The sequence below is a fragment of the Lottia gigantea genome (assembly GCF_000327385.1).
Source record: "Lottia gigantea unplaced genomic scaffold LOTGIsca_12, whole genome shotgun sequence".
NCBI lineage: Eukaryota > Metazoa > Mollusca > Gastropoda > Lottiidae > Lottia > Lottia gigantea.
The window spans coordinates 337,631-350,526 of NW_008707225.1; the positions used below are offsets into that span (position 1 = coordinate 337,631).

General features: G+C 34.9%; 2 protein-coding genes across 2 annotated transcripts; one reads left to right on the forward strand and one right to left on the reverse strand.

The window, feature by feature from the left end:
• Nucleotides 1-6,456: 6,456 nt before the first annotated feature.
• Nucleotides 6,457-8,515, forward strand: LOTGIDRAFT_156713 (hypothetical protein; the record flags this gene model as incomplete). Its single annotated transcript, XM_009047990.1, has 3 exons — nt 6,457-6,532; nt 6,681-7,040; nt 7,905-8,515. 3 exons carry the CDS (start codon nt 6,457-6,459, stop codon nt 8,513-8,515), a joined length of 1,047 nt encoding a protein of 348 aa, XP_009046238.1.
• Nucleotides 8,516-9,172: 657 nt separating this feature from the next.
• LOTGIDRAFT_156714 (hypothetical protein) lies at nt 9,173-10,836 on the reverse strand (the record flags this gene model as incomplete). Its single annotated transcript, XM_009047991.1, has 2 exons — nt 9,173-9,939; nt 10,248-10,836. 2 exons carry the CDS (start codon nt 10,834-10,836, stop codon nt 9,173-9,175), a joined length of 1,356 nt encoding a protein of 451 aa, XP_009046239.1.
• Nucleotides 10,837-12,896: the final 2,060 nt, after the last annotated feature.

Below are 12,896 nucleotides of genomic sequence, written 5' to 3' on the forward strand. Positions count from 1 at the left end.
ACCACAATTCTCGACTAATCAAGACTAAAGACGAGGATATCAGAGAGCTGGACATAGGAAGCGGTTACCTTCGGGTACTTTCGCATTATACTTGCGTCTCAGAATCGTGTCGATGGTTCGAAGAATTGTCGTTATTGCCGTTATTTGGCAGGAGTAAAGAGTCTCGTCCAAGAAAATACAACGAAATTCACCATCCCGAGACAGATTCAGTTTTTACCTAAACTGAAGTGGATTGCCAAATCAGCCTTACGGAAACTGTCGAGGATTGCCGAGATCTGCTTAATGTTGCCCATGCTCTAGTATTAGTAGGGAGCCGCGGTGTCTCTGTGAATTAGACGCTTGCTCGTTAAGGTCCAGGGCATAGGTCGAGATGATACCTTAGGATTTTTCCGCCCGGTTTCCCCCTGTCAGTGATACAGGTAATAGCGCTGACATAGAAAAGTCGTCTAGTCGTTCGAATGGAACACTAAACCGAGGCCCCGAGTGCTACAGGCTGTGCACGTTAAAGATCCCTCGACATTTAGAAATCGGAAAAGAGCAAACTTTCCCTCATTGTACCCTGCATGGCGTTGCCCATCTTAATTAGCTGACATTGTGCAGAAAAGTAGGACGTAACAACTCCATTCAACTCAGTTTTACTTTTTAGTAGAAATTCAATCTTGTCGTTGACGTGAGCCGTCAGAATCTGCGAACACTCGATCGAAATCGCTACTTTAAATTTTTCGAAATGGGATTTTTCATCGAACTGATGGTATATGTCGTTCGAAATGTTGAGCTGATAAGAAAACTAGAAAATCATCAAAATATAATGAGTATTGTTGGTCTACAATAGAGAAATAAATGGCAAACCATTAACAATGGTAACGACATATAGTTTATGACAACTTAAAGGTAAAAATTAATTGAAGTTAGAAATAGTACAAATGAACAATAAAAGACTATCATAAGATAGCGCTACTTTGAAGATTAGTTGTAAATATTTTATAATCTGTGTCTTTGTTTCCTTAGCAATGTTTGTATTAGATATTCTTATCATTCTTATTCTTATATTCTTATTTTGTTTTGTCAGACAATTGTCTATCCTATGCATATATGATTCTTATGCATATGTATATCTTTTGTATCAAATGAGTAAAACAAGAGACTCAAGAGATAAATATAGATTAAAGCGAGAGAAATTTGATGGATGAAAAATCGTATGTATGTTACGGATTTATATTACTAGAAACTCTTCTCCTATTGAAGGGAGGTTAGAGTCTCTAAAATATACAGGTCTAGGATGGAACATATACTTCATTTAGATATTATGGGAGTTTGTCTAGATCAGCTCAGTAGTGTTTATTCTGTTAATCTTTGTTGTTTTTCATTAGAGTTTAAATATACATTTCTAGTTTTTATTAATTTGATTAATTAACTTTCCTAGCTTCTAAAACAAAATCAGACTACCTTATTAAATACAAACAGAAATGAACAATGTTTTGGACGAAATATATTATATTGACCATATAAATAAACAAACACCCGACCTAGCCTACCTCTCTTTATATTTAAGCAAAGTGGTTATATCTAACTGAATAGTTACAGTATCACAGAACACACGACAATCTATACTATCCTGTATATCATTTTTCTGTTTTTATATAACGAATAAGGTTTCAAATATTCAGGAAATGTTTTACTATGTATGTACTAAATTTACCATAACAGTCCATGTTCGTCCTAATGAATTATGTTATGTAAGACTAAGTTGGATGAATTCTGCATGTAGATGATCCATTATTTACAACTGTTGGTATAGGTTTAGAATAAGGTTGAAAAGCTACCTTCTGTTCACAGTCTGTACTCTCGTCTGAAAGCATAAACATGCTGTATATCATTGCAGGGCGTTCTTCGAACCTGCTTTGTTTTCGTGACGATTATTTTTTTTTCGTCAGCTAGGGAGCTTATTTCTCGGAACCAGAAATAGGTACGACAAAACGGACTTCATGACGTTTTCTAACTCGTGGCTATTCACGTATTAAATGTAAAACAAAAATGTTCTGCGCAACCGGAAGTAAGATAGCAAAAAACCGGAAATGGACTGTAGAGAGCGTATTTATAGTTCGATTTTGCTCGGGTTTCCTTTATTATAATTCTTAGTACAAAGGATTGATAGCAGTTGAAAATATTCGATTTTCCAAAATTCGTTCGATACTTTTTTTTGTCGAAATTAATCGTAAAATGCTATTTCGGTTGCTTTTTGACCGATCGATTTGAAATTTTTATGGCGTAGACCGTCGGTATGGGCAAATAAGTCTGCATAGTCAAAAAATGTTTATCACTTCAGGTTTCGATATTAGTACTTCCGGTGGCATCACTTCCGGTGAAATTGAGTTATGTCAGAAATGACTATGCATAAGCTTAGTGTCACTAATACAGAGTGTTATAACTAAAAAAAAAACGTACCGGAAGTAACATATAGGTCGCCTCAATATGCAAAACTTGCTATTTTGGAGTTATTTATTATCCGATTTGAACAATTTTGGTGTCAAATGATAGAATTAACGTTTATCTAAAACTTGTTGAGGACAGAATTTTGATTTTCGGTTTAGCGTTTTTTGTACGACCGGATATTTGTTTGAAGGCGTATATCTCATGACCTTGACCTTTGGTGACCTTCATATTTACTATGATGATAATTTGTGACCATGTCTATCTGATGACCTTTTGACCTTTGGGGTCAGACAACTATTTTCGATTTTATAGGGGTTTAAAAATGGTCCATTTTGAACCTTTGCAGTGCTGTATCTCGTAGCCTAATATTGATGTAGCAATAATTCTTTCGATTTCACAATGCAGAGATTCTGAGCTTTCCAGTGATATACAACATGTCTATGTAAAATTCTATTCGTTTAACATTGTGGTACCAAATTTAAGTTGGTTAATGAGATGTCAGTATAGATAAAATTCCTGAGTTTGACAAGTCCGTTAAAATACCAATACTTTTAGATATTTGCATTTAGAGATGCAGAAAAGTATTTACATCAATGTAATTGCAATAGACCAACTTCGTATGTACCCGAATGTCGTAACACGCCCTGCATCAGTACTGTTATTAGTACAGTTCTAGTTCTAATTAATTTTATTACCTTTTATTTTTTAATTTAGCCAATTCAGTTCTATAGACGGACGATGACACCGCCAAAGTTCTTCCTCTTCAAAGCAGAGATTTTGTGACATTAAGTTATGTTTCAAAAAATCGACTTATTAAGTTGAGATAGGGATTCAAAATGGAAACGGAAAATTATTTTCATCAAGAACAAACCTGACATGTTCCCATTTTATTTATACATTCATCAATGTTACGAAGACATAGTTACTATAAAATATGAATTTAATTGCGAAGTATAGATAATCCTATTCCAAGATGTGTAGCTGTTTAGTCATCTAATAGTCCATGGTAGACTAAACCCTCAATAGTCTTAAAAATTTCTGACTTCTTTTCTTTTGAATTTCCTACAATGACTATTCATATTAATGCTTAATTTCTTAAGGATTCATGAAAAGATTTTGTTTCACAATACAGGTTTTATCTTTAGATGATTATTGATATATCACAAGAATGTTGACTCTTTATATTTTCAACTATTTCAGCTCAAGAAATGATACTACCACAGATAGTATTACAGAGACATCCTTAGTTAACATATCTAATTATCATAACCTTTAACTTGCACTTTGTTTTATCATAAATCTTTACTTTGTGACCTTGGCCACTGCTTTCATGACCATCTAACACTACCCTTGAAATGTACAAACATTTCCAATATATAGCACCGGTTGTGATCTGAAATGTTGAAATGATCTTATTGAAATCACCTTTGAGGTGCTAAAATCAGTAAACACTGTCAAAATCTCTATTTAAAATGGGGTAAGAGACCTTAGCCTATGTTATTGCGCATAATATTTCGTTGTTCGTGACATCAGAAAGGACATTTGAACAGATGATGAGTTCAATTTTAATAAACAAACATTCGTGTCCAGCTGCAAGATTGTCACATTGGAAGTAAGTTCAGTGGCGAAGGCGAATTTGGAATCGTGGAAAAACAATTATGGAAATGAACTTCGTTTTGGCGCAAAATACAAGATTTTAATTCTACTTCATTTCTCGATCATATAGACCTACAAATCCTTTCTCAGCCATCCTAGATTAGAAAATGAAAAATTTCGCTTTTCCGATCTTGTTAGTGTGTTTTATTCAGAAAGGCTGGAAAACCTCCTTTGAATCCATTGCTAAAAGCATCAAAAATGCCGTCGTAGCCTTCAATGGAGACAGATAAATAAGTCATTTATCAGGAATTCGAATTTTGACATGGTCTTACTAACTCGAGGAAGTATGGCGAATGGAGGCGTGGTTTGGACACGATGCTCAAAAGTGTGCATAGCTCTACTGGCGTTTCAAATGATCTCATTGGATCCGTGGCCGTCGATATGAGCTTAGCAATTGTATTTAGAAATCAACTGATCGTCAGACAAGCAACGGCAATCAATTGGATGCTCATCGGTTTATTTTCATATTTAAATGATAGATGATGAGCAACAAGGAAGGAACCTAGTGGTAACTGCGATTTTTCAGTTGTAGGTACGTCAGTAGTATATGTCTTTTCGGATATGACGCATTTCACTTCTGCGCATGCGCAGCTTTTTCATGCGTCATATCCGAAAAGACACAACTGTTTAAATGTATTATAACAGACTCCCCCAAACTGTTACAATTGTATTATAACAGACTCCCCAAAATGTTAAAAATGTATTATAACAGTATAAAATAACCGCATTAAAAAAGATAAAAATGTCATTAATTTTAAAACACGAACAAAAAAAATTCGAAGGAGACGGTTTCTTCTCTGCGCTAACATCTCTCATCCCCAAAGTGGCCAACTTTGTCTCAAACAACAAATCCCTCATTTCCTCAGAAGCGCAAGCTCTTGGATCTGTGGCAAAAGCAGGAGTAAATATTAGCGATGCAGTGAAAATCTAACGAACTAAGAAACAAGAGACTAGAACGACAAGCCCTAGAAAAACAAGGAAAAGGGTTTAAAATCATTGGATAAAAATGGCAAGCAAAAATTACAGATTGGATCCAATCTTTCAATTGTATGATCCGATTCAATATTCGTTCAACAAGAAGAAAGAGGATTACGTAATCATCTCACCATCGGTAGGGACAAAGACCCAAATAAACGACGGAGGAAGAGTTACCTTTGAAATTAATTCGTTGTCCAATTGGTTGCTGCTTTCCGATGCCCATCCGATGCGATTTCAAAATCAAAGACTCCACTCAGAATCGAATTCCACAAACCAACACGAATTTAGAAAACAACTTCTTTCCGTCTTTATTCAGCGAAATGGTTTTGGAAGCTGGTTCAAATCCGATAGAGACCATAAAACACCCCGGCGAGTTTGACACAATGTTGAAAACGGTTCTGTATCCCAAAAACTACGATTCAGTTTCGGGATGGATTCCCGATGTCGATGACGGAGAAGTTTTAAAAGAACCGGTCAGAACTGTAGCAAATGACGCAGACCTTGCTAGGATAAGGGTAGTTACTAGAAACACACTGGAAAGAGTGACTCGTGGAGTAAATCACGGATTTGAAAAACGAACGCTGTCGAGAACAACAGATGGGGTAATTACGTAAATTGGAAGTTGTATCCTTTATTTGGTCTTTTGGAACACAGAAAGGTTTCCATAGGTTTACCGTATAAAATTCATTTGCAAAGAGAAATCAACGACAACAAGATATTCTTTGGTGAAAACAACTCTGACGCAAAATTGGAAATAACGAATATCCAACTTTACATACCGGTAATCACTCCTTCCGTAGAAGTGGAAACGAGAATATTCAACTCTTTAACCAAAGACATCGAAATTGCTTTTCTTCGTCGTAACACGGTAGGTAGCATGACTTTAACGGGAGAATCCACCACGTGGCCAATCACCAACACCGTCAAACCAGCGAGATATCTAATGGTCGGTTTCAAAAACTTGCCAGACTCTCAGACAAACAACAACAACATTTTCAGAGTGGCATTGAACCATACTCAAGATCCCATCATTCGCAAAGTTCAAGTCAGATTGAACAACGATAATTATCCCAATCAACCTTTGACAATTGATCCTTCCAAAAAAGATTACAACGAATTGTACAGAAACTATAAAAACATGTGCGAATTGTTTGGAAATACGCCTCAGTTTGAATACACAGATTTTTCACTCAATCATCCAATCTTTTGTTTCGATCTGTCAGCTCATCAAGAAGATCTTTTCAAAACAGGGGTAAACATAAATATTCACATCGATAAAACACAGGGAGATGTGACCAGCTACTGTTTATTGCTGGAAGAAGCAAAACATTTGATTAAAATATCAGATAGAAGAATGATAAGAATTGAATAAAAAAACACCCTTTAAAAATGAAACCAGAAACTTTAGTTATGAAAATAATAGAAGCTATGGAAACGAATTCGCCGACTCTAATAACTTACAACGGTAAAAAAAGTGCATATAACCCAAAAGATTATCGATAAATACAAACATTGCAAAGTCAGAGACAATATAGACTTGGAAAGAATTGATGAGAATTTAACTAAAAAAGGTGGATTTTTACCTTTATTACCTTTAATCTTTTCTGATTTAGCTGCAGCTGGTGCAGCTACTGGAGGAATATCTGCCGCAGTCAAAGCTGCCAACGCAAATAAAGCAGCTGCAGTAAAAGAAGCTGAAGAACGTAGACACAATTTGGTAATGGAAAGAGAAGCAGCTAAAGCACGAGGAGGTTCGGGAGTAGGAGATATTTTAGGGACGGTGAAAGAATTCGGACAAAGATTTGGCGAAGAAGCCAAGAAAACCGTTAAAGAGGGATTAAGCAAATTAATAGATAATATCGACACCGGAGAAATGAAGGTCAAACACAAGGGCAACGCCAAATTTTTTAAAAACATACGTTCGGGCGAGGGAATCTTTCTTTCAAAGTATAAAGGCAACGGCGTGATTTTTGGTACGAAAATGTAGTAATTAAAAATAGGCAAGAAATTCAAACATTCGGACATATTTCCTAGCAACCCCATGCTCATGCGCATTTGCGGATCTTCGGGTTGTGGAAAGACTTACATCACTTTTAACATGTTGACAACACCGAAGCTTTTAGATTTCTCTGTATATTTACACGACTACTCCCGAACAATCCTATTATCAGTTTCTCAAAGCTTTGGAATACATCTCGAAAGAAGAAGTTCAAGACATTTTTCACTACTACGAAAGCAACGAAGACTTGCAAGAGAACGAGGAAATAAAAGACATTTTAGACGGCTTTATCAAAGAAAAGAATCCTTTTCTGAAACCGACCGACGTCAAAGTGTTTCTGACTAAAAACGTCAACGATTTAGACTTGACTAAAATCGACAACCACTGAAAGAACTTGATTGTCTTTGACGACTGCGTGGCACAAAAAAGTCAAACCGTTCAACAAGAATTCTTCACGAAAGGAAGACATCACAACTGTCACTGCAAATATGAATCCCAATCTTTCTACGGAATGGACGCCATGTTTATCAGAAAGAACGCAAATTGTTATTTGCGAGTTATGACAGACATTTGTTAAATTTTTTTTTTTAAAAATGACGGATTGGAATAATATTTTAAAAAGAAATAGAGAATATATCAAAGCTAAGAATAAAATAAAGACCCAAGTTTAAAATAACAGATTACAACAACTCGGATTAACGGAAAATCTACAGACTCTATTTCAACCCATATTAAAATCTCAAGAAGATATTAAAAAGAAATTAGCTTAAGAAACCCACGCCTCGTATAGAACCCACACCTCATCACCCCAAAGCGATTGAATATAGTGGTGTTATAGTTAGGACAGTAGATGATGTAAAAAGTCTTTTTTCAAACCCTAGCCCAGAATTACCAAAAAGCATTTCACCAATCATTGATGAAGCGGGTTTGTTGTTCAATGGTTTTAGAATAAGATTTAGGGCAAATACCCCCGAATTTATAATCGATACAAAAGATTACATATACACATTAACGAGAGGATTAATAGATTTAATGAATGGCGAGGACGTTGAAATTGCCGATTACAAGGATTTAGCAGCATACTCAAAATTTCTACATGCGATCAGAAAGACAGGGCCCGAAACAAGAAGATCGAAAGAAGTTAAACTATATATAAGAGTAATTGAACATGATGAAGACGATGAAGATGATTATGCAGAAGATTATCCACAAATCACAAAAGATATAGACGAATTCGAAAATATGGTGACATCTGGACAAGGTATAACGTTTTTATCCGACAACAATAAAGAATTGCTTAATAGATTAAAAATAATATTAGCGGCCATGAAGGAAGGTCATCGATCGGGCAGACAATACAACGAAGTCAATGGCATATTAAAACGACTTTTGGAGAAAAAAATCATCACTAAAAAAGACTATATAAACGTCATTACAAATGTCCAATAAAGAGCAATTGTTCGTTATCACCTCGAATAAACCAGACATCAAATTGTCTCTAGACTACGAGTATGAACTCGATCGCAATAAACAGTACGAACTGGGATTAAAGTATTTCTCCGTTTACAATTCCATTAGAAACATCAACGAAAACAACAATCAACTAAAAATAACGACGGATAACGGAGTTACGTTCAAAATCATAAGCTTACTGCCGGAAAGCAACGAATACGTAGCCATCAACGATTACCTATCCGAATACGCAGGAAGCGTGAACGGTAAAAACAATATCGAATTCGAAAGTAATTTGAATCTGAACAAAATAAAACTGATCTTGAGAAATAACAGTCAAGTCGATTTCAACGTAGAAAATTCGTTGAATGCGTTACTAGGGTTCGATAAACGAATATACGCGCGATCGACATTGGCGCCGCACAAGGCCAACATCGAGAACGACATTGACGTGATCAACATTCACTGTAATTTGATCAACGGTGGATTTTTCAACAAGCACAAACGCCAAATCATATACAGCATACCGACTTTTACGGTGCCGATCGGATACAGAATTATAGAGAAACCGTTTCAAACGACCTATTTACCAGTTAATTCTTTCATGATTCAAATAACTTCTAAAAACTTTAGTTTGCTTATCATTTGGAATAACTACTCCATTGGTGAAACTTTTTTCCCATGGTTTCTTAAATTCGTTCGACACATCAAACTGTATAAACCAAATATAATTCCACCGTCACCGCAATCGTTTTTACCTTTGCTATAGTCTTTTTCGGAGACCAAACCAGCTCTGTTTAGTTTTTTCCAATTGTTGGACGAAATGTACAAACTATCGGTGTAGGTATAGTATATTTCGGGTTTATAAAATCCATTTATGACGTGAATGATATTGTTCATTATTTTTTTACTGTGAGTTAAAACGAATGATCCCAAATGACTAGGTGTTAGTCGTGTAGATTTACTATCTTCGGTAGTAATCTCTTTTTCTTCAATTTCTGTTTCAACAATATATTGAGTATCATTAATTTTCTCATAGGTTTTAACACGTGAATCAAAGTTGGCCTGTAAAGTTGCTTCATTCCATAAATGTCTAGTTGTGAATATATCTTTCCGAATTGATTTACCATACAAGGAATTACCTAATAATTTCATGCAATTACTACCCACGATATTACCTTCTCGTTTATATTTATTTCTTAGATCTCTCAAAATTAAAATATAATTTCTATAGGGTGGAGTTTTAAAATTTTCTTCGTAAACTATACCATCTAATATTCTAATAATTCTTCCACCGGCTTTCACTATTTCTTGAATATCGACCGATGTTAATACGTCGTGACAGAAACCATTTCTGAACCTGATTTTAGTGCCAGTTTCCTTTTTACCTTCTTTATTCGTGAAAGTGATTTTATCTTTAGCTGGTATCGGTTGGAAGAAAACATGTTTTTGGGATACTCAAACCACACTGTTAAAATAGCTGTTCTAGGTCTGAATTTTTGTTTATTGAAGAGTTTTACAAATTCTTTTTCTTCTTCTGGTAGAAACCGTCTTCCACTTTCCGCTCTCGGATAATCAATGTCTAAATCCGACATGGCGGAAGCCTATAAACCGTTAGCATCAAATGCCATTAGTTTAGTACATTCTATTTTTTTAAGTCTCAAATGAACCTCCGTTTTGTCTTTTGTGCTTGCGCTGTATTCTTGGAATAAATCAATTATGTTATTACTTTCAAGTTCTGTATATTCCTTTAATACGTTACAAATTTCATCCATTTTGTTCGTTTCAAATGATTTTCTATTTGCCGAAACTCTTCCTCCTTTAATAGATCGTCTGATAAAATTTCTTATAAAAGGATTAGTGTGCGAATAAACTTTTTCTATATTTTCTTTTTCGGTATGTTTCGCAACCATTCTAGTAGTTTCATACCATTCTTCTTCAACCATTTCTTTATCGTAATGATATAAATAATACCAACCCTTTAAAGATAAAGATGGAGCCGTTAGATTATTGGATATATTCTGGTTTACAACTTCTTTCATGACTTGGTTGTATTTTAGCAAACAAGCTCCCAAACAGAGAGTGTCTCTCTTGGCGTAAGGTTCCCATTCGTGTCTCAATTCCTCCCAGTTGTCTTGGGTGTATTTAGCGATATCTACGTCGGCAATCTTTCTCAAATTCGCGGGGAGATTGGAAGAATCTCCCCATGCAGCCAAACTAGAGGATTCGTGTTGATAGGAACACGTGAAATTAATATGTTGTAAATAATTACCCTTTATTTCTTTCTGTCTTTTCCATTTTTTTCTGTAAATCTTCATCTGTGTATGGATTAGATAAAGGAAAAGATAGAATTCCTCTGGGTGTTTTTAAAGGGCAATGCGTTAGTTTTTTTGTATTTTTAAGCACGATCCAGTTGCCGAATCCACTGCCGTTGTGAGAAATTAATATTAATCTCTTTCTATCATATTGACCTAAATATTTCAACATTTGATCTATACAATCTGTACCTACAAATATTTCTTAGTTTTTCTAAATTAATTAAAGTGCAGGCATTAGGAATTGCTCTTCGACTGTTTTTTTCTGAATACGTTTCGCAATCCCAAGCGAATAACGCATCATCACTCATACTCGAAAGCACGTTTAGTTTGAGAGGTGAAACCTGTGTTACTGCGTTATCGTCTCTACACGTTTTCCACACCTGTTCGTAATTGTCTTCTATTTTTTGAATCCCAAACTTTTTTGGCTTCTTCTAATCAAACAGAAATGCGAGTTGTGTAAGTAAAAAACCCAATCTAATTCATCGTGTACGTCTCTGGGATGAAAATGTCTGTTTTTGGGATTATAAATTTGAAACGAAGTGTTAAATTTCTTGTTGAATTCCTTCATTCTAGCACAAGTCATCACTCCTTTTCTATTTGCTTTTGAAAACCCGTTGATGTATTCTTGAAATTTACACGTTAAATCTTTGTTCAAAACACGATTGACGCATTTGATAAAACAGTGACCATCTGTAGGTATGTAACAATTTTCGCCTTCGTATTCATTTATCTTTTTAAGTAGATCAGTTCCTCCTCTAACACCTCTCTCTCTTTTTATTTCTTGGAAATTGTCTTTCATTAAAATTATTTTTCCTGTAAAATACCAATCGGAAGCATCGGATTTTTTGTCCATATTTGAAAAGATATTGTGAAAAGTTTTGGCATTGAAACCGAGGAGTACCATGTATTGTTTGTGATTCCCTTCCTCGACTATCTCTCCATCTATTTTAATTTGTCCATTGAATGTTTTAAATTTATCAGTGATAGCCTTGATAACATCAGAAAATAGGGCGTTTTCTATCAATGTTTCGTCATCTGCAAGTTCGATTTTATTATATATTTTTGATTTTTTCTTTATTTTGACCGCTGATATTTCTGTATGGAATTTGTCCAGAATTTCATTGAATTCTTTTAATTCTTCAACTGTTATGTTCTATGTACAATTGATTAAGATACATATTCAAGAATTTCCGATAAATAGAACCACGGAATATCGTATAGAACGTTGTTGTTTGGCCTAGCATTATTATATTCGCGGGTATCAAAAATAAAAACATTTACGTATGGTCCTCTTTAAGATGATAGGAATATTTTATTTTTTCTTTTTCGATGTTTATCTTGGCTCTACAAATAAAACCACCACAGTTAAGGATGGAGTCGGAACCTTCGGCAAACGTTAAATGCACTACAAACTCTCGTTCTTGTTGACTTTTATGAACATCGACCGAGGTGTATTTTTCACCTAAAGCGAAATACAGTTTTACGTATTCAAAGTGTGTTGTTCGTAAAAACTCGTGAGTGTTCGATTCTATTGGTGGATGTGTGTTTATTCTAATTAAAAATGGAATTTTGACAATGTTGGTTGATGGTAGATTTTCCGTCTCCAATATCATATCCAAATCTTTGATTCCAATGATACCCTTAAAATTTTCTACTTCCAATTTAAAGGTGTCTACTTCATGATTCCTTTTATCAAACAAACGTATATTCTCTTCCAAATTACCTTCATTGAATAATGAAATATGGGCGATGGTCCTACCGGTTTGTTTGAAGACTACTTTATTGACTTTAACCTTCATGGGAAACTCTATTTGAATCAGACAATTACCTCGAAAAGTAAACCATTGCGTTTCGCCGATATCGAATACGTTTTTAGGTTCTCCGTCTATGAGAGCACCCACTTTTATTTCTGCTTTGAATCCGTATTTGTTTGATTTATAACTTTGGTCTTTTCTATCGAAGACAGTGTCACTTTCGAATGGAAGATTGAAATAATACGATTTGTCCGTGACAATAGCTTCTAATTTGGTCAACTTTCTCTCTTGTCTCAAAAAATCGTC